A 21862-nucleotide genomic window follows, 5' to 3' on the forward strand; every position below is an offset into this window, starting at 1 on the left:
ATCAAAAATAGAGAAAATCGAAATGAGTCATTCAGAGTGATAAAGCCACATATGTGTGTTGTTTCCAGCATGAGAGGGGAAAATAGTGTGTAATCAACTTTGTTAAATCCGGAGTAGATGTAAATAGCTCGCTGGCGTATTTTGTGAGTGAAAACCCTAATTTCTCTCCAGGGCCGGTTTGAAATGACTACAGCTCCCATTTCATATGTAGTGTGTTTAAAATCCAGAGCACGAGATCTGACTACTCTAGAAGTAATGAAAACCTGTTTCTCTCAAATAACATTACACGCTGTAACGTGGAAATATTTCTACATGTAAAGTAGCACCTAATGGACTAAGTAAGGTCTAAGTACCTCATTCTCACTCTCGCTGTGTTTGAGCTAATGTTCTCGCTTACCTTCCTCACAGGACCATTTAATTAAATCAGAGAGAAAAAAAAAAAATTTTAATAGCAAGATGAAATTGAGGGCTGATGTTATTATCCAATATCAAACAAACACAAGTTAATTCCATTTCATGGTTCTGTATCTGGGAAATGAATAAAATACCAATCATAGGTCTGTTTGAGATTAGATTTTTGCTCGTTATCCTTAATAATTTTTTTATTTTTTTTTGGACAGGAAAAAAGTCAGCTAAGAGCGTTCGCCTTGCTTTAAAATCACACATGTGGAAAACTTTACTGGGAAATCTTACCCAATAGTTGGATTTGAACAGTCAAAATAAAGAAGAGAGTTCCGGGGATTTTTTTTTTTTTTTTTAGAAATCAATGGACTCTGAATCGAACCCACGAAAGCCACGAGGCGCAGCTGAAAACCCTCACAGAGAAAAGAGCAATCATAGCGAGTGTTGTTCTCTCACTGGGCCACAGTGGGGGATTTGCCTTTTATTCTGCTTCCTTATACAATACCACATCCTCACTAAGCCTTCGCGCCGCCTTCGCCACTGCTTCGTCATTCTACTCTGTCAGTATTGATTGCATCAAGTCCCTCCAAATGGGTGAATGGAATAACCTTCATCTCTGTATCCGTTTCCCTTTTCGGCTGACGGCAGAAACGCGGCGCGGGGAACGCTGGGCCAAAAGGAACAAGGCAAAAAGGGATCAAGTCTATGCGGATTCCTGCTCTACTGATCATGTGCATCGACTGCCGGGCCGACAGCAACCTCCAGACAATCATCCTCATCACCTCTCCCATCAACCTTGGTTTAGGCTGGCTGACCACAGCCTGCACACAATCAATCAGCACTGAGATATGGGCAGCTGTCACGGTGGTGACCGATTTTGGCATGCAACGCTCTCCCTTAATAGACAAAGAGACAGAGATCAATAGTCAATTTGGCCTTGGAAAGAGCCGAGAATGGATCAAGGAAAATTCATTTTATTTTCCTCCTCTTGGAAGAGAGAAGCCAGGAAAAGTATGATGAACATTTATGAGTAGTACATTAAAGAAGGGAATCGTTCATTGGTCTTTACATGGCTGACCTTGGCAGAGCAGATTTCATTGAAAGATTACTTACTTTTGAAGTGCATGATATGATGAAATGAGACAATACAATAACCTTTACACATGATACACAGTCCGTTCACAGAGTGATCAGATTGTTTGATTAATTAATTTTTTAGTTTCTATGTTGCAGTATATGGTTGCAGTATAAAATGCCCCCTACTTACATTTATTTTTCTGAAGCCAATTTTTGAAGGAAAAACTGAAACATCACAATGCTATGAGCATACATAATGACATATGGCACTTGGCCTGCAGTAAATTGGATTGATTAGGTGTCATTTGGAGAAACAGACAGTGCAAACTGGTCTTGGGAAGCGGAGCAGTAACAAAGCTGCCTGCACAGCTCAGAAAAAGGATTATGTCACAGCACAGGTTTATGAAAGGTTACAAAATCAAGAACTCTTCCTGGAGGTGTCAGCTCAACCAAACTGAGTATTCGGGGGGGAAAAGGACCCTTGGTGAGAATCCAAAAGCCACGCTAGCTGAGCTCCAGAGAGCCTGTGTTAAAGAGGACAAACCATCACTGCAGCCAACCAAGTGTTGCCTTTATGGTGGAGTGCCCAAGAAGCCAATCCTCAAGGAAAGTTTGGAAAGAAAGGACTCTCTGAACTGATCGCACAAGATCTCAGTGATCGTTGGTTCTTTCAGGTTCTTTCAGGTTCTTTCAGGTCATGAGCAGCCTTGAAAAAGATAAAAACATTATTACCACCTTTTTTAAAGAAAAACTAAAACAAAGCTTCCCAAGGTAAAAACATCCTAATATTACTTCCACCAAGGAAAAATCTCCACATTCTGTCTACAAGCACACTGTAATTAAGAACAGAATACTCCCTCATCCCTGTCTTTAGAGATATCATGCTACCCTGCTCAACTTATTTTAATGTTTTGTCTCAACATAAATAATAATTATGACAGCTGGGACTAAAATGACAATAATTTGTGGCTGTGCATGAATGGACAGCAGCCTCTTGAGAACATAATTGGAGCGGGAACGGATTCAGTCACGAAAACCTGAAGGGTTCCTTTTCTACCCATTGGCTGTCCGTAATTATAATGTGACAATTCTCTGTACTATATTATCATTTCCCCGTTGAGATGCAGAATGATTTGTCTCGATGAGCAGCCTGTCACCATGGAAGGTTATCACGTGGCGATGGTGTTACCAGGCGGACAGACTGCGGCCCGAGGGCCCCTTAAAGCTTTCACGCTGTCGTCCCCGGGGTCGTCCTCGAGTCCTCCTTGGCCTCACCGCAGAACAAAGGAAGGGATTCAACTGCGCAGTGACACCTTGAGGCGTGCAGCAAAACCAAGCTGCTTCAAAAGAGTCCAAATGTATCCTCTTCCTTTATCTGCCTCTGTGTGTCCGCCTTCCTCGCTCTCTGAAGTCAAGTTATTCCTTGTGTGTTCGTCTCGAGACCACAAAACAAAGATAAATGTGACTTGGCTCCGTCGGGGGGGGCTCGCAAGGTCGTGATGCCCTGAATGTGACTGAGAACTTTTCCTTTGGATTAAACCGTTTTATTGATTCAGAGCAATTAGTGCAGAACTGAAGGGATAACTCAGCCCACAGCTGAATAGGCAATGAGGATTACTCCTGTCTCTAGCAGTCAGATCTTCCACTCCATGGGGTGATACATTTCCTCCTCCTCCCACCAACTGATTTGCCATTTTTCCAATTTGAGTCTCATGTTCAGTTTAGTGAATCTATACTTTTATCTTCTGCATTGAATTTTAAAGGGCTACGTGTACGTTCTCGCGTCAGGAACGGTGAAGGTCACTTTCCAAAAGCTTCTGCGTTTGTTTTGTTTGTGGTATGAAAGGTTATAATCTGCCCTCTGAATGTTTCCACTATCAAAAAGTCACAATACGGCCCAACCGGCTCAGGAGCTAGCTGGTTAGCGTGCTAACATGCTAACTTTGCCTGCATTCGCTACACAATTTAAAACATCTCGTTGTTAAGCGTGAGCAACGCAGACAGTGACGAAAGAGTCGAATTAAACAAATGGCAGAGGCTGCAGAGCTTCAGAAGTAAGTTATTTTAAGATGAATACCAATTAGCAGTTTGTGTCAGCAGTAATAGAGGGATGATCACTTTGAGCTTTCAAACGTTCTCAAAACTAATGATAGAGGTTGAAAGAGGCCCGATAATGTTTGCCTTAATTGCATGATGCACGGCGCAGAGGTCAGCAATGTCGTCAAATTATATAAAGGAGAAAAGTGTAAAACATTAAAACAGCATCAACAAAGTGTTGGATTTCCACAATTACTAATAAAAACGCCTTAAAAGAAGACGGCTAGCAAGTAAACATGTATATAAACAAAGCACAATTAAATGCATAAAAATGGTTTATTCGACAAAAAACATGATTTTTTTAAGATTTAACCAACAGTTGTAACTAGAAGCTATAAAAGTTTTTTATGTTGTCCGACCCCTGAAGATAACGCTGACGTTTTTATGTCATTTTCTTAAAATTTACAGGCCGTATGCTTCCCTCTTCCTTTTCCTGGGGACAATAAACTTTCACTGTTTTAACTTGCCTTTTTTTATTTTATTTCTGCTGAAACTGCAAATCCAAGCCACACACACTGTTCAGCTGCCTGTTTCTGACTTTGATTTAACATTAACCTTTTACGATTCAACCCGCTCTCTATTCTACCTCTCTAATCCATCACTGTGATGCGTTTTCAATCGTAAATTACCCATTGATGGATGTCACTTGACTTTTGCGGCACTGGCTTGGGGAAGCGATTTTTCTTCACTGCTCCTGAACCAACGTAGTGTCGTCCAATCAGCATATAAAATTTGCACCGGCAATAACACAATTTGTTAAGATGTACCATCGAATGCTTCCACTCCTTCCCAAGATGCTAAATGTTGGCTTCATGCTGTAGAAATTCATTCGGGTCCTGCATTAGTGCAACCATTAATCACCAAAAAATATTAATCTGACACCTCGAAAGAGAAGCTCAACTGTGTATTCTAGCACACAAACAGAGAGTTTAAGGGCTGATGCTAGTCCTCCCCCCTCCAGCCGAACTTAATGACATCGCAACACCTCATCTTTCACTGCTGTCATGAAATCTACTGATTTCATTAAAGCCTCCTCGTCCTGCTTTTTTGCAGCTCGACACTCAGGTTACCGGCAACACATGCAAATTCATTTAAATATTTTTCAAATCAAACCTTGAGAATATGCTCATCAGGCACCCCTGAGCTAATATAATATAAATGTTAATTAAGATTTGTGCAGTGAGCTGGGGAAATGAATATTTGAAATAAAGCAACTGTGCCTCTCTCTCTCCCTCTCTTTGTGAAATCGAGTAGAGTACTCGTGGTTTTTGTACTGTACATATATCTTCAGTACATTTCATACTTGTAGCGTAATTTAGTGCTCAAATGCTGTTTTGAAATATGTTGCAAATTCTGCCTGGCTCTGAGCGATGTTTATTTTCTTTGCCGGTAATCCATGCGGTTGCCATTGCTGAGATAATTTAAAGATGCAAATCTTTACGCATGCTCTAACAATGAGCTTCAAAGTGAACTGATCACATAATTCATTCCCCAAATGCAAAGAGACAAGTTTAAAATAAATGAATTGAATATGTCAGCTGCTGTGAACACACGCAGGCTGAAGGGCTGAGCAATAAATTTGTTTAAATGAAAAATAAATGCACTTTCGTAAGTTCCCTGCCATTCCACATCAAAGTAAAGACCAGCTGGCCAGCAGCAGCAGCAGCAACACCACCAATAGTTTTAATCCATTTCTTATTTCCACAGCTGTGACAGAAAACAAAATCTATGCTGCAGAAGCTCTAACAGCTCCGGTGGAATTAAAACTGTCGTCAGTTTCATCCTACGGCTGACTATCACGGCTAAATCTTTCTCTCCCCTCCATCGGATGCTTCGGCCATTTCTGTATAAATAAATAAACTCCAGTGCCGTTTACTCATATATAGGTTAAACATGAACAGCTGTGTGCAATCATGCCAGCCACTGTTGGGATGGACTTGCTACGGCGGGTTAATTGTGTGTGGCAGTATTGTTGCCCTTCATTAACCTCAGTGCATTACCATTATACAGTGTGTAAATTTAGACGGGCGGGGGGGTGAGGGGGGGCTTAAATGCATCTGTTGCTGCCCATCTACCTTTTTGCAGAGTTGGCGCCGCAGTGGATGTGTCACGCCGAAACCTTTCAAGGACGTAAATGTGGCTGTAACAAGGAGAGAATCTCTAATAAGGTGCGCAAGAAATTGGGATGGTTGAAGCATCACTCCAGTAATTTATGAAAGAATTAGCATAATTTTACAAGTTTTTGCTTTTAGTCTCTTGCTTTTATCCCGGCAGCTGTTGCTTTAAGTATTTAGAGTCTCTCCAAAGCATCTTATGAATTGCAAGTGTTTTTTTTAAGCACTCGTGCTCTCGAGATGAGCTGCTGGTGCGATTTCACACAGTCTGAGTTGTTGTTGCTCATGTGGGACAAGAATCCTGTCCAAGTTTGAAAAGGCTGTGGCTCACACATCATTCAGATTGCAGTGGACATTGCTTTTTTTTTTTTTTTTTTTTTGCAGCTCAGGAAAAAAATTGTTCATCCCAGCTGTGACATTTCACAGTTCTGAGAGTCATATGGGGAAAAGGGAGGGAGAGGATAATGCCAACCAATTGTGCATGCTGAGTTATGCAGTCTAGTGCAGCCTCTCCACAATGTTAAAAAGGGTCACCATCGGCCTTTAAAATCACGTTGTGCATTCCCAAGCCAATCAGAGGAACCGGGCTGTTTGTTAATCTGACGGAGGACGAGTGTAGTGAGTTTGGAGAACACTGATCAACCAGAGGACTCTAAAAGTCCTGAGCGCTCTCCTGAAGTGATCTCAAGCATGACAGTCATTCTCCGGCATCTGCAGTGGCACTTAGCCGTCGGCACTGACTGTGAACGCTGACCTTTTTTTTTTTTCCTTTTCAAAAGAGCAACCACAAAGGATTTCTGCGCCACGACTGATTCCTCCTTTGAGAAGGATAGGTTTTTAAAGGGTGCGTGCCGAGGAACACAAAGTTGGTTATTTCATATTGTAGCCAGAAATCAGTCCTTGAGTCAAAGCAGGCTTTTTTGTGATCAATATCTGCTGGATATTTGTAGGAAGGGACATCACTTTTCATTCAACTCAACAAGATGACCGCGACATAAAAATGGAAACATGGAAATCCCAGCGATTCAAAAAGCTGCAAACTTTATGACGACTGAGCAAATTCAAAGTAGTCACAAAGTATCGGACATAAAGTTTACATTTAAATGCATTATGCTTTGGCACGGACGTTTTACAGAAACATGAGTTTCCCTTTCTACCTTTGATACTCATCATATTCTTCATTCATCTATATATGTTTTGTTTCATAACACGTAACCAGAGTGTACAGTGTCAGTCAAACAAATGAAAACTCTCAGAAGTTCAATTATTTAACCACCGGTGGGGAAAAACAACTGCTACTAAATTGTCATTTTGTATTTTAGAATTGAGGGCAGACAGCGATATTTACCAGCAGCTGTCTTGGCTGGCGCCATTAATGAAACACGAGATGACAAGTTGTTGTATGAGGTCCAGTTTTCGGCTGATGGACGCTAATTTGACGTGTATTCAGACGCTTGGTTGAGCTTTAATTTTACTGACAGCACCGTGGCACATGTGCTGCATAATCAACCAGATAGATCATTATTAAGTGGGCGGTTTGCACAGAAGGAAGATGCATGATAATGAATGAGGAGAATGGATTTTTACGTTGCACGTCTTAATGATGCACCAAATATTTACATAGCATCTGTCAGCAATTATCATGTCAGCCTTTATGAACAGCACTTTAATGACGAACTCAAAAAGGCTTCTTTGTCCTTCAGTTCATGTTTATTTGTAAAATAAAGTGATCATTGAAACATCTGAGTAGTTAAATATGACACAAACATTTTATTATTGACTGATAAGAACACAAATAGTTCGACAATGAGTTTTCTAGCCTTACAACAGTTATATACTTTTTTTTTTAACATGAACTGAAAATACAAAGTTACAGTAAACATGCCTTTTGATAAAAATATCTTTACAAAAAATGTACATTTCTATACAACAGTTGTCAGTTACACATCTCTACAAGCCCCACGATTCTGGTTAAAACCCACAACGATTCCAACAAACTGTCAGTATATTATTATTTTAAACTCAATAAAATTTCTCTTTTCAGTCTATTGTTCTCGAAATAAACAGAACGAGGACTATTTACACGGTGAGCTGAACGTGAACCAGAAATGTTCTAAAGTGACGAGATAAATTACAACAGTTAAAAGCAATGAAGTTGTTGTTTTTGTTTTTTCTTTGTATTTTTGCAAAATATTAGACACGTCACTTTACTGTTCATTTAATAACAGGCTACCAGCAAAACAACGTATAAATTAAAAATCAAACATGTAGCAGAGCCATTTCCCTTAAACATGTTTTTTTTTTTTTGGATACAAAAATAGTGCTAAATATTACACATTATCATCATTCACCAGACACTTATTTTGAATGAGCTGCAGGACAGTCGTTATTTTAATTGTACTGTGTGTATTTTTTCACCCTAACCCTGCCGGGGTTGACTGGTGGTGTCATGAAACCGCATGAGCTTGACTTTTCCTTCACATTTAGATAAATTCACAAGAAAGGATTTAGCACGTTTACTCACTCACCCCTGGTGATATGTTTTTATTTGCGCAGCTATTGTGCGAAAATCACAACACAAACAGGAGAGAAGGGGATTTTGTTTGCGGTGCTGAAAGCGTTAAAAGATTACACAACTCATCGTTTGTGTTATTAATCCAATTTTCATGGGAAACATTTTCTACTACTCAAGGTCAAATAATATCATCAAATATGTCTGCAAAGCCATGTGTGGGTTATCCAGCCTAATTAGCACAATTTATGAAAAGAAACAAAGCTGTAAAACATTTCAGATGCTATTTTTAATCCTACCAGAAACACAGATGGAATTTCTTTTACCTTGATCGAAGTGGAGTGGCTACGAGTCTCAGGAGCAGATAGTGAAACCTGTGGAGGTAAAAGCACAACTATCTGCTTGAGTAGATGCCGCCACGGGCCAAGACGGAAATATTTATCTATATATATATATATTTAATTAACTGTTTGGGTGGAACAACACAGATTCAACATTCAGGGATATTCAGGACATTATTAATCCAAATAAAAGACAGTGAGGGTTCATTACTCCACATCCAGAGGAGGAGGAGGAAGGAGTAGAGACCATACATACCATTGCTCAGTAGCATCAATCAGACTGATTGTGTCACAGACCCAGAAATTAGGTAGTGAGTGAAAATCTCAAAATATAACTAAAATAAAGTGCAACGTTAGCATGAAGCATGTGACCTAAATGTCCACAGATGAGTCTGAAAACATCCAATCTGTGCAGAGAATGTTACGTTCGTTCTGTCGTGTTTTGCACTTTCTCCTTTTCCCCCCGTTTGTAGTTTGACAGTCACTCTTTTTGTTGACAAAGTGGACAAAGCAGCGCCACCGGCTTCTGGAAATTCACAGCACATTTTCTTTTACTGTATTTCCCAAAATTTGGCTCAAAGTTGCACCTTTCTCTGACTAACTGCAGGATAAAATGTTGACTCCAGCTAAACCTTAGCTCGCAGTTGTACGCAAAGTGGGGCTTGATTTGTAGGTATGATGACGTTAACGTAAATGGCCCAACTCACACGGGTGGTGGAGTGAAATACATAGCTTTCATTGACAAAATACTAAGAAAGAAAATGAGCCTTCACATCAATTGCTAAGGATAGAAAGATGGAATACATTTGGGCGGATACTGAGTGATTGGTTTATCATTTATAGTCTTAATCTTTAGAGGTGTTCCATTTTGCTATATTAATAACAACATCAATATCATAGATTGAAAGTGCAAATCAAGAGCACAAGTTTAATCTCCTGTAATCTCACATCAGTGCAAATAAATAAAACATTCTCTCTATTTGGTGTCTTGTGATGTAACAAAGAAACTGCAAAGGGCTTCATAACGGCAGCAGCCCTGGTCACCGACTTAGTGCCTCTAAAAGCTGATTAATTAAAGATGCTGTTAGCGTTAGCGTTGTGTCACATGCATCATCAACCAAACTGATGCTGCTGAGCAATTAGCTGATGCGCCTGAGTAACAGCGGCTGTAGTTCTTTAGAAAGAGAGAAAAAAAAGAAAAGAAAAGAAAAGAAAATTAATAATTAACTGCAGGACACGCTGATACACAATCACTGGTGACATCATTCGCTTTGGGGCAATTTATTTATAATCAGGTTAATTATCCTTCTTCAGTCGAAGCTTGAGCCACATTTTTTTTTTTCGTCAGGGCTCCAACATAACTGACAAGTCTGAGCTGGCAGCACTTCACATACAAAGAGCTGTAATGTTCCCCAGGAGAGCGGACAGAAGCAGACCAGTTCAGCTCCGTCTGATTGTACCAATGATTCTATTTTTACTGACTAATCTAAGCCAGTCGTGCACTTGGATGAAATCAAAGCTGAATGTATAATTTAAAATACGATTCCACCGTTTTTTGAAAAACTTTCTGCTGGCTCACCTACATGAGACCAGAATCAGTGCGGGGGGTGGGGGTGGGGGTGGGGGGGGGTTGAAGGAGGAGGAAAACAGGCGTTGGCTCCTGAACAGCAGCCATCCATGTTGGGATGCACAGGCTGAGCAGGGAGGAGCGCACTGAGACGCTAGGGCAATGCTCCCTGGCAGGAGGTCTGTGCCAGCGTTGGCTCCCTACCACAGGAAGCCCTTTCTGCTTCTGAAACTTGGCAGGAGTTGGAATATATGATGGAACAGCCCCGCAGGGCGTTTGTGTGATAAATGGATAAAGCAGGATAAAGTCATGCTCACAGCTATTGGCTTATGTATGAGTCGAATCCAAACCAGACGGCACCGTTTGTTTCAATCGTTTTCTGAATATTATACTGCACTCGCAGATTGTTCTGACTGTCATTTATTCATTTACATTTTTGAGCAACAACAACAAAAAAAACAAAACAAACAAACCAAAAAAAAAAAAAAATTGTGAAATTACAGCGCAAAAACACATTTCATTAAAGCAGCAACAACTGACCAACAATGCCACGTTCCCTTCTTGCAACACAACTCCATTAATCCAAATAACTCCCTTTATTTCCTTCAATTGTGTTATGTATTTATTTTTTCTTTTCTTTTTTTCCAGGAATAGGATTATCGCAGAATACTGTCAGCCTCTTGCAGCGGAAAACGAAATTGCACAGAATAACCATGAGGTCAACTCAGGCCAATGCATTAAAATGGTTCTTGAATACATTTTTCTTTAGAAAGCAAATCACATTCGGTTTTGTGCTGCACACTTGAGGATATAAATGTGACTCATCATCGCTTTAATACAACTTACAGTCCAGAATGGTTGTCTTGATCCTTCAGAGAACTTTTTCTGTCTCTTGAAGGTGATGATGAATTCTAATACCACCGAGGGCAGAGGTGTCTGCTTCCTCACCCTGAAGTGATAAAGGAGAAAAACCTGATTAAACAAATTATAGGACCGTGTCTACGCCTCAAACACGGTGGCTGTTTATAAAGCTGTGAATCTGATGAGGATTAAGTTGAGTTTTAAAGCTTGTCCGTTTTGAATGGCCCCAGAAATATCTTGGGAAGTGCAGAAACATTTGCTGGTGTAGAGAGCTGCCCCTCTAATCCTTCTGGTCATGACTTATTGAGGTTCTTCTTGATGTGATTTTCTATCCTTGTTAGGCCTGCAAGCAAAAATTCGTACATTCTCAACGACCTCGAGAGGGATTTTCAGGTTTTTAAATGTATGTGCTTAAGAGATTTTTTTGTGAATCTTCTGATGGAATTTTAAAAAGGCAGACATATGGAAATGGAAAACTCAAATGTAGCATGTGGTTTAATAAAACTGGGACACCAGACGACCACAGTGCCGGATTAGCTGTGAGCGTTTTTTTTTTTTTTTTTTTTCCAGAACACGCGGCGTTTGTCGAGAGAATGCATTTCAAACAACATCTGTCGAGAGTAAAAATCTGAGTAAAAACGAATCAAATACACAATAAGAACTTAAAAAAAAAAAAAAAAAAAAAAAAAAGTTAAAAAGCGCGATAATTCAGATAAAGCATGAAAACATCAAGTCCGGGATATTCTCCAGAGATCTGGACGTAAAAGACGTTGACCAGAATCGGTCGATCAGGGAAACCGCTTGTCTGTAAAACCAGCGTCTCAAAGCTCACACCATAAAATGTTAAGTCTTGTTTGATTTATCCACATAAACACAAAAGATTACACACTGAGTGCTGACACACTTCTTTTTTTTCCTGCTAACCTTGTGACAGATTCCAACTACCTCAGGTGATTTCGCAGAAAAATTGAAAATGAGTGAATGAGACTGTGTCTGACAGCACTCACTATTTATTGTATACTTTCCACAATTTCTTTTTTTTTTTTGTGTGTAGCAATGTTTATGGCAAGAACACTGTCTTCTGTTAACAATCCCCACAATGCCTTGCCCTGCATTTTATAGATAGCACAAGTCGCAGTTAGGAAAGACTTCGCCAACTTGTGTCAGATGTACAGACACACACACACAAAAAAAAAAAAATATTATTTACAGTCTCTAATGAACAGAGATTCTTCAGACTAATCCAGCAGTTTAGGAAAACTGAAATCAAGCGCCCCCTGCAACGCTGGCCGGCGCTGGGCCAACTGATGATGTGGCTGCATCATTACCCACACCCTGAGAAGAGGGAGGCAGTAAACTCTTTACCTTAGGCCTCTACACAATTTAATTAGATGAATGTTGTTTATGGACAGTTCTGGCCCATTGGAATATCATTATTGCTGCCTCTGTCGAATTCGGCATTAGCTGCCCTTCAGTGGAGCTGGTCTTCCAAATGTCATGGAGCTTATGTCTTAGGAGATGAATAACGAATGTTTAGAAACGCTCAAGACACAGCTCAGTGGTTATGGCTTTTAATGAGGACCGGATGTAAGGCTTTTTAATGAGGACTGGATCTCAGAGCCTCCAGGACCTTTAGCAGTATTGTAGAACAAAATCACAGATGCCGTAATGGAAGCTCGGGTTTAAGCTCATACCTGATCTCAGTTGTCAATATCCGATACATGGTTCTCTATCTGAAAAGGAGAGCAGAGAGAGGAAGTTGAAGAACAGCATTTTTAAATGAGAGCGCCGGTTGTATTTAATCTTTTCTAAAGGTCAATGCACTCGACGAAGGCGGCCATGGCAACCTGTGGTACAGTCTTTGTGGTACATTATCACAGTCGGTGATCAATGTGACCTTCAGGAAACAAATAAATCTCTCCCACCACGTCTCTGAAAAATAATGTCTTCGATTAGCGAGGACAGAAAGCTTTCATCAAGGATGGCATGTCCATCCTCACCTGTTCAATGGCTAATAAATATAGTGTAATAGAGAAAGCAATGGTAAAGTCATGGCCACGGTGCACGGCTCGCGTCAGATGAAACCCAGAGTGATTACCTGGACGGCTCCGCTTGAACTCGAGGAGCTGTGAGAATGTAAAACAAAACTGGGCAGCTCTATAGTTTAATTAATACTGTTGAAAAATATGGTTAGCAAGTTTTTCACTCCTGTATAATTTGGCTCTGTGGGTGTTTTAAAAGCCCCCTGCATGCAAATAACAGTGTAAAGAAGACAGCAATTTGATTTTATTTTATTTTTTTCCCTTTGGTCGTTGCTATTTTGCAGTCATATTTTACAACACTCACAACACAAAGTAGAGAGAGAGCAGAAAAAAAAAAAAATCACTCTTCAAAGAAAAACATGCAAACTTGATATTTCAGCTCCTGTTCCATCTTCTCAGCCGTTTTATTAATAAAAGGTGCAATATTTCACCCTGCCCGGAGCAGAGGCTGGCTTCGTCGACACAATACGTTGTTGAGAAGTGATTAATGAAATGTGTGTGCGTGAGCCAAAGCTGAATGAGATCAGCTATCGTGTGAAATTAACACGATGAAATTAGACCAGAAATAATTCGTTGATTAGCTCATTAGTTATGTCAAAGAACGAATTATGCTCACAAATATCTGGCAAACTGACTATTTTTATGTTAGAGGCCAAACACAAAGGAAGCAAAGTTGGTTACTTTGGATGCAAAGAGATAATTATTTCCAGGTGTTTTAAGGTTACAGCTGTTAAATGCTTAACCGGAGCTTTGGCCATTTGTGTGTTAACGTGACAATGTGACCTCTGGGTGGGATTGTGTCTTCGGGGCAGTTGTTCATGCTAATGCAGCATCGGAAATATTTGCAAGTGGCTTCCCAAAAGTCCGAGCTGAAGTTAAAGTTAAAGAAAATTGGGAAAAAATAGAAGAAACATTCAAGTCAACAACTCTGAGCTTGATGTGACGAAAATTTCACCTACAATTCAAAACAGTTATTTCTGTTAGTTATTTCTTCATGTGGCAAAAAATAAATAAAAAAATGAGGCATCCAGTGAGAAGATTTCATCTTTCAAAATTTACCCTTGAGTTTGAAATGGTCACTCTGCCTAAATAGTTTTTACTTTATCTTTGTGTCCTTGTGAAATAAAACTCCTCTCCTGTTTCTGTGCCATACGCCCTTTGTTTCACTGTCAGAGCCACACCAGCCCATCCAGGTTTACAGGTTCTCCTCTTCTTTAATTGACAGATAGCCTTTGAGTGTGTTTCAGTGCGGGAGCCTTGCTTCCATCGTTTGAGCCGGGGTCGACAGGGAGAAACTGTCGGTTCGGGCGCCCTCGCCATTCGCTCGTGAAGCCTGGCTCCCTCAGATTCGGGGCCATGAATAATTCTGGAAAATTAACTTTCACAAAGCAAAGACCGTCTGCCCACTTGAGAGCTCCCAGAATGCCCTGCTCTCTCCCTCCCCGTCAGCCCCGTCAACCGTTTCTCTTACCAGATGGTGGCTGCCCTCCTCGTCGTAGTCGTCCTCACCTCCATCGGTCATCTCTCCTGCCTCCACATCCAGCGCCCCCTCGCCGGCCTCCTCCCCGGAGTTTTCTGCCGTTTCGGAAACAGACTCCTCGTGGAGGGAGTCGCAGTTGTCGTCATACTTTCTCTGGGCCTCTGAGCGATACAGGACAACACAGACTGAAGTCAGAGTCTAACCCGGTGCTGGTTTGCAGCTCAACAACTGACCAGTGACTAGCCTTGCTCGTCTGCACACTCAGCACCACAACAACACCAGCAAATGTTGTTGCTACTGCATCACTGCAGACAAGGCGTTACAACTGTACGCTAAGCGTGGCAAAATATTTCTGGAATTCCACTCAATGGTTAATTAAGGGGATAAACCTGGTACTTAGAAGAAATCACTGATGTGTGTTCAGACAGAAAATGGAGAAAATTTTCTCACAGCGCGATTCGGGCACATTTGACCACTGGACCGAGGCGGGAAAGGCACCAGTTGAATACTGGCTAAAAGCTACTGGGCCAGCCTGTGTGTTTTGTGTTTAGCTCATCAGAAATCCTCAGAAATCCTTCTCTTCTTGCCTCTGTCATTTATAAAGTAGATTCATAAAGAGCCAAGATCCATGAGATGATGAATCATCAAATCCAATTTGCATCCAATTCGGTCCTTCCGCCGAGTCTGAAAGCAATCAGACCACCCCTAAAATTCAATGTCACGACTCTGTTTTAAATACAGGCTGATATCTGTCTCAGTCATCAATATGGCTCATTACTTTAGTTTTTTCTTTTTTTTTTGAATTAGCAGCTCGTTTTGATTATAATCTGACAAAATACATGGAAGAAGAATGGCAATTTGCTGCTTCCGGCTTACTGTGAGATGAAATGGGCAAATCTGACAAAACTGCACTAAAATTTGTCATCAGTAGTTTCCACTTATCAGGCATTCACTCACATTTTCCTGAAGAATAAACGAGATGTGATCGCTGTGTCACATTTGACTGCAGGCTTGCTTAGATAGACATTAACTCTACGGTTGAATTTTGCTTTTCTGACAAAATGTTATTTTCTTCTGTTGTTTTCTTTCCAAAAGAATGAGGCACACACTTTGCATCACAAAGTCTTCATGACCTTCACAGCGAGCCACACTCTTATAAAAACCTCTCATATAAACTGAGTCAGCACGGCGTTGACATCTGTTTGCTGTTATGACAGAGAGCTCTGCCGTTCTTATCTCCCACAATGTCACGAAGACTGATGGCCGGTGTGTGCTCTTCATTTCCCTCCCTCAGTGCCCAGTGTCCCTTTTCCCTTTTCCCCCCTCCCCCGCTAGTTCTGATGCTGCTTTCTCGCTCCTCACCAGATTCGGCTCTCTGCTGCTTCTCAATCTTCTCCAGGCGTCCCAGCAAAGAGTCAATCTTCATCTTGATCTGAGTCAGCTCCCGTTTGATAGTCTGAAGCTGGTCCGTCTTCACTGCTGAGCCACGGAAAACACAGAAGCAGATATTTTCATTGAAGTCAGGTTTGGTTTGTCCTAAATTCATTTGCACGCTCACTCTGATGACGTTCATCAGCAGCTGCATGCTGTTGTCTCTTATTGCTCTTTTGAGTTTTTAGTTTGGGATATCAAATCATCTTTCTGCCTTTCCTCAGGCAAAAACATCTCAATCTGGCCAACTTTAAAGTTACCCAGCTGAAACTGTGGACCTGCTGCTTTCAATTTGAGGATTAGTACACAGCTTTATGCCCACCACTGCGTGCAGTGCTGCTCCAGCTTTGCTCAGCAGTGCCAAAATCTTTTAACCCGCATGAGATGTTTGTATAAAGCAAAATTATATTATTAATAAAAAAAATAATTTGACTGTTCTCTGCAAACTGCGACGGTGATCAGTTGGTACATATCCTGAAGCAAATCTAACAAACTGGAAACATGTCATAAAATATAATATTCATACGGCGAATCAACTGTGCAAACAAAAATGAAAGTAAATATGCAAGCATAAAGACAAAAAAAGGGGAAGACATAAATGAACATTTGCATAATGATATATTAAGTAGCCGTTTAAGATTAATGCTGCTCTTCCTAGGAAAGTATTTGAACTTGACACAAATGTTTGTGAAGGGAAACGAGATGAAAAGATTGAAGTGCAGATGAATAGAACGTCTCACCATCTGAAATAGCAAAGTACTTTTTTTTTTTCCTTTTACTTCCTTTCTGCACAAACTGTGCTGAGGATCATTCTGCAGTTGAAAAAGTAAGCAACCAGTGGCGTGTGTAATATCTATTTACACTATTATTTTCTGTCTGAAAAGCCTGCCTAGTTAAAACAACAACAAAACAAAGTCATATCAATATGTTTTCAAACCCACTTTTATATTTAAAGAGCAACCTTGGCCGCTCATCGCTTCACCAACAGTACTGCATGAGAAACACGGGGCACAATTTGCCCTCCCACAGCTTCTGTTTACTGCTTCATGAATAATTGCTCCTTCCTTTCCTGCTTTGCTCTCGGTGTGCACTCCACAATACGTATCTGAGGTTTGGGTAAATGAAGCATAACCGTATCATGTCAAAGTTTGATTCCTAACCACGACATGTCACATGCAAATAAAGTCTGCAGAATATAGAATATATATAAGTTCATCTCAAGGACGTCACTATTAATTTAGTCTCGCCAGTCTCCTTAGAGGTTGAACTGAGCAGATTAAAGAATTTAGACCATCGAGTAATAAGATAATCTCATTCCTTAACCCTCGACAGCTGAAATGTGTCATTTCTTTTCTTTTTTTTTAAGAGAAAGGGGTAAAAAAAAGAAAAGAGACAGCAGAAGTTGAGAAGAGAACATAAAATTCTCTTTGACACCTATCAGATTCTGTCAGGGCTGGAAAGGAGGATGGATGAGCGCTCGGTAAACAAACCCACGACTTCCTGTAAGGCTTCACGTAGAAGGAAAAAAAAAAAAAAACGGAGGCAGGAGACGCATGCGGAATCAAAACATCACTTGTCTGGTCTCGTGCCGGCGTTGAGGCTCTTCAACTTAAGTTTCTTTGAATGTATATGCACACCCACACTGCATCACAATGCGGAGCCCCTCCTTTGTCTGTACGCTGCTATGTATGAGCTAAACTAATGCATAAAACATAGACACCTCCAACCGGAGGAGATGTCACTGTCTGATAGAAGCGGATGACATATTAGGCTGCTCCAAAGGACGTTTTAATCTTTCACTAGGAGCCATGCTGCAAAACAACAGGCAATATCCAAATGCACGCTGTATGCTATTTGTCGATGCAATGCCTTTTCAAATCAGAGCAGGATGATCAATGTGTACAGGAGAAAATGGGGGGAACAGGGGAATACAACGCCGTGCTGGAGGAATAATATATGTAATACGTGTGTGGCAATCCCAAGAACTGGCCCATGTTGTTTTTGTAAAAGCAGCCATCAGCCCTTGAGCTACACACAAGCAGAAAATCGACCTTACTGGAAGGAGAAAACAGTGGATATACAATATTATCTCCACAGTGGGACACGGTGAAGTGTCTCCATCTCCTTCTCTCCATCACCCCCCCCAAAATGTGTACAAACCAACACGGGTGAATAAGCAGCCCGTATTACACTCACGTCCTAATTTGAAACATTATCTGGCTGTGCTGCGGGCAGCTCACTAGTCGTCCTTTTGATGATAAGAAAGTGTGGAACGGTTTCTAATTTATCGCCGCCTCCAGGTGTTTTTTACGTTTGTGCTATCAGCCACATAAGCTGCGGAAAGAAAAACATACACATCCTAATCCAACATCGCTTCATCAACACACCATCCTGTAGACAGATGTAGATTAAAGGACACAGGGAAGAATGGGGGGGGGTGCCATTGTTATTTAATAAGCATTGGGAAAGATTTAGGAGATGAGAAATGGATCTAATTTTAGGACTTCGCCTTGAACTGCAGAACTTTTATCTTGGGGACAGCGAAGATCTCTTGAATCAGTGGGCTGCAAAGATTAAACCGGACAAAGAGTCTTGGAGCTGGAGATGCTGATGTAATTCAGATCATGAATAGATGTTGAAGTTACCAGCTTGGAGATTTTCAGGATTTTTAGGAGGATGTTTTTAGGGTTTTTAAAACATATTCAAAGTGAAGATATTTTTGTACAGTTTTTCCCCAATTACTGAACTTGTATTTGTGTCAATGTCATAATACTCTTGATGCTTTATGTTACCTCTGGAACATTGGCTCATCACAAACATCTCTTTAGATACTAACAACTGGAAAAAGCTGAGTTTGGCTCCAACATCATGAGACGCATTAAACCAAGTGCATCTTTATTTGTTTAATACAGCTAACGTGTGTCTTCCTCCTGGCAGCTGCTCTCCTCCCCCTCTTTTCCTCTCTCTTTTGTCTCTGTCTGATGTCTGAGTAATTGCAGCAGTGGAGACAGGTGTGTAGGAGGTCGGACCACCAGCTGATCTTCATCATCATCATCATCATGCGCCGCTTCTATGTACGCATCCTCTCAGCTTCGACTCACTCTCAGATTGTAGACGCTGTTTTGCAGGCAGTTGTGGCCACGTTCCTGACTCCTGTTGCTGTGTTCCTCTGAAATTCTCCCTGGACTTCCCTGCCTGCCCGCCCGCCCGCCTGCCCCCCTCCTCGCCGCCTGTCTCTGCATGGCCCCAACCCTTTGTTCAGCTGCCAGCACCACACCAGAGCCCTGCCCTACCAGTCCCTGTCCCAGCTTGTGTCCCATTTCACCTGGCCAGTCAGTGTTCTCAGTTTGTTTCCAGCCATCAGAGCCAAGCTGTTGACAAATTCTCTTTGTTAGAGCCGCCATAGGAAGGCTAAAGTTGAACTCAGACAGACTCAGACCATTTTAAGATGCCAATTTCTCCATAGCACCATAAACAAATGTATGCGCTGGCTAATATAAACCTGGTGTTACAAAGTCTGACCTTTTAGAGTGAGAACATTTTTCTTCAGGAAAGTTCCTGAAAGTATCTCAGTGGCAGCCATGAGAAGAGCTGGCTGAATGCTCTCAATGATAAGGAAAGGGAGAAAATGTTTTCTCTCAATGCAATGTAGCAGCGAGTTAAAAAGACAACAACACAACATGAATATTTGTGACGTGATCCAGAACTTTGGCTGAACTTCAAATCCTTTTAGATCTTCATCTAGACCTTTCATCTTTGATTTCAAGGAGACGCCTGCTGAATTTCTAGTTAATGAGCATCAAACCAAAAAACGTATATATATTAATGTCACTATTCCCGCAGTTTGAAATAAGTTAAAAGGCACCGCTTTCAGGATCTTAATATAATTTATTTAGGCTCCTGCTAAGTCCCTTTTTTGTTTTTCAATAATATTTTAGTGGCTCTACTCAAAATCCATCTTGTCTTGTCTTTTTTTTTTTTTTTTTTGCATTTAAGAAATTTGGTACATCTTTTCCGAAATCGTCAACAAAATTCAACTTCACTTACTTCATTGACTTTGCACCGTTTTTTTTTCCATCAAGGTCGAGGAAACCTGGTTATGAGATTTTTTTTTTTTTTTTTCCTTTTTCTAGTTTTCAGTCAAAGCCGAGCAGGTTCACGGGTACATTCAAAGGTCTCAGAAGTAGGAAGTCTAAATGTTCCGAGTTTATTTTTAACCTTGCATCAGTTGAGAAAATGCTCTCAACCCAGGGCTTGTTCTGTAGTTTTCTGTTGTGAACCTCTGCTCTAAAGCCAACGTGGACGAGATTGAGCTCTTCAACAGTGCTCGGAAAATAAACGAAAATTTCAACATCCACGTTTCCATGACAACCAGGCAAACTGGGCAAATCACATCATGTGGTAAACAACTCCGAGAAAAGCTGCTACTAAATGGCCCATGTGGTGAAAGTGTTTTGTGCCTTTTCCCTTCTTCTGTGCCTTTAACGGATCTATAAAAAGTAGACGTGTTCTCATTGCAGACGGCGACTTGTCCACCTTCACTGTCTGTCTCAGTCACAGGCCAAAAAAAAAAATCTAAGAAAAATCTTGACATATCATAGCGAGCTAAATAGGGGGCAGCCACATCTATTCATCCACACGATCCGTGCATCTGATGTGTGTTTTATCCCTCCGCTGAGATGAATTATTACTCATATGCAACCCAAGTGGCTCAAACTGCCCACACTAACCCACCCTGCTGTTTGGACAAGCTCACCCTATTTTGCGATCCAATCTATCTCCGACAAAGTTGATACAAACAGTGATTTTTCATGGTCCAGGCGGGGGCAAATCAGTCTCCTCAAACCTACAACAGCACTGTTTAGACAGAGGGGAGAGAATTCATCGACCCCCCCCCCCCCCCCACCATTCCTCCCCTCTGCTCCACAATACCAACTGCAACTGCGTCCTCATGACAGACCTTACCAAGCTGCTCGCACTGATAACACTGGCCTAGACAGACAACAATGAACAAATGCTGTAGACAATTACACAGGCTACGGATAGAAAACTAACATTTAGGAAACCACAGCTGACCACAGCTCCACAGAGATGCCCCCCAGTCTCACATTAATTACATTCAGTATGTTTATAATTCACAACCAGTTAATCAGAAGACCAAGTGAGATCCAGATGGATCCTGAAACAACGACGTTTGCTTGAAGGGGTGCTGCCCAGATTATGTTTGTGTTTGCGATTTAGTGCTCCACATTGCAGTGTGACTTGTTCTGTGCAGCTGGTGTCATTTTAAATGACTTTTTGTAGTAGCACCGCGTAAGTAGCACAACCGAATCGCACTGCCACTTTTTCAGTTTTGAGATTTGCATTAAGCCTTCCTTCTTTATTTATTTATTTATTTTTGTTGTTTTGAAAAGGAAAGAACACCATTAGAATAATTAGGCAGTGCTCTTTAGAAAAATAATAATTTTGAATAGAAAAGCCTGAAGCCTTATAAACAAGACAAGCATAAAAGCACCTTATTGTACGTACGTTTGAGCCCGGAGGAGGATGATGTGGGAGGTCTGGAGGATGAAGAGGAGGAGGAGGAGGATGTTTTGATGGGGAAGGACGTCTTCCCACGGCGGGAGGAGGGAGCGAGCACCCTGGAGCGTTTGAGGGGGATCACGGCTCTTGGTGGGGGGGCCACTCTGCCATGGTAGTCAAAAAGCCTCAAGAAAAGAAAAACCTATAATATTACACTTCCACTCTTATGCTCTTTCTATAAATCACTGGCTTCAATGAAAAGGCCATATAGCATTCTGAAAATGTCCATTTATTAGACAGAAAAGTTTTTTTGTTTTTTTTTTTGACCTCTTTCTAAAGCCTTTCATCTGCTCCCAGTATTGTAGTCCAAGATAGATTTTCTATCACTTTCTCTCCGGTTCCTTCTCCCAAACAG

General features: G+C 41.1%; 1 protein-coding gene across 3 annotated transcripts in view; it reads right to left on the reverse strand.

The window, feature by feature from the left end:
- Window positions 1–7404: 7404 nt before the first annotated feature.
- Window positions 7405–21862, reverse strand: part of ralyl (RALY RNA binding protein like) — a 56151-nt gene continuing 41693 nt past the window's right edge. Inside the window, exons 4-8 of one of the 3 annotated variants that reach the window (XM_029528969.1) lie at window positions 21454–21632; window positions 15856–15969; window positions 14485–14654; window positions 12666–12704; window positions 7405–11059 (exon numbers count right to left, since the gene is read on the reverse strand). In XM_029528969.1, coding sequence (XP_029384829.1) covers window positions 12672–12704; window positions 14485–14654; window positions 15856–15969; window positions 21454–21632 — 496 coding nt within the window. In that variant the 3' untranslated portion in view covers window positions 7405–11059; window positions 12666–12671. Of the gene's footprint in view, window positions 11060–12665; window positions 12705–13726; window positions 14655–15855; window positions 15973–21453; window positions 21633–21862 lie in introns of those variants that run through there. The other 2 variants (XM_029528971.1, XM_029528970.1) reach the window with 2 other exon arrangements.

Source organism: Echeneis naucrates, chromosome 20 (assembly GCF_900963305.1).
Source record: "Echeneis naucrates chromosome 20, fEcheNa1.1, whole genome shotgun sequence".
In the NCBI taxonomy this organism is placed as follows: Eukaryota; Metazoa; Chordata; class Actinopteri; order Carangiformes; family Echeneidae; genus Echeneis; species Echeneis naucrates.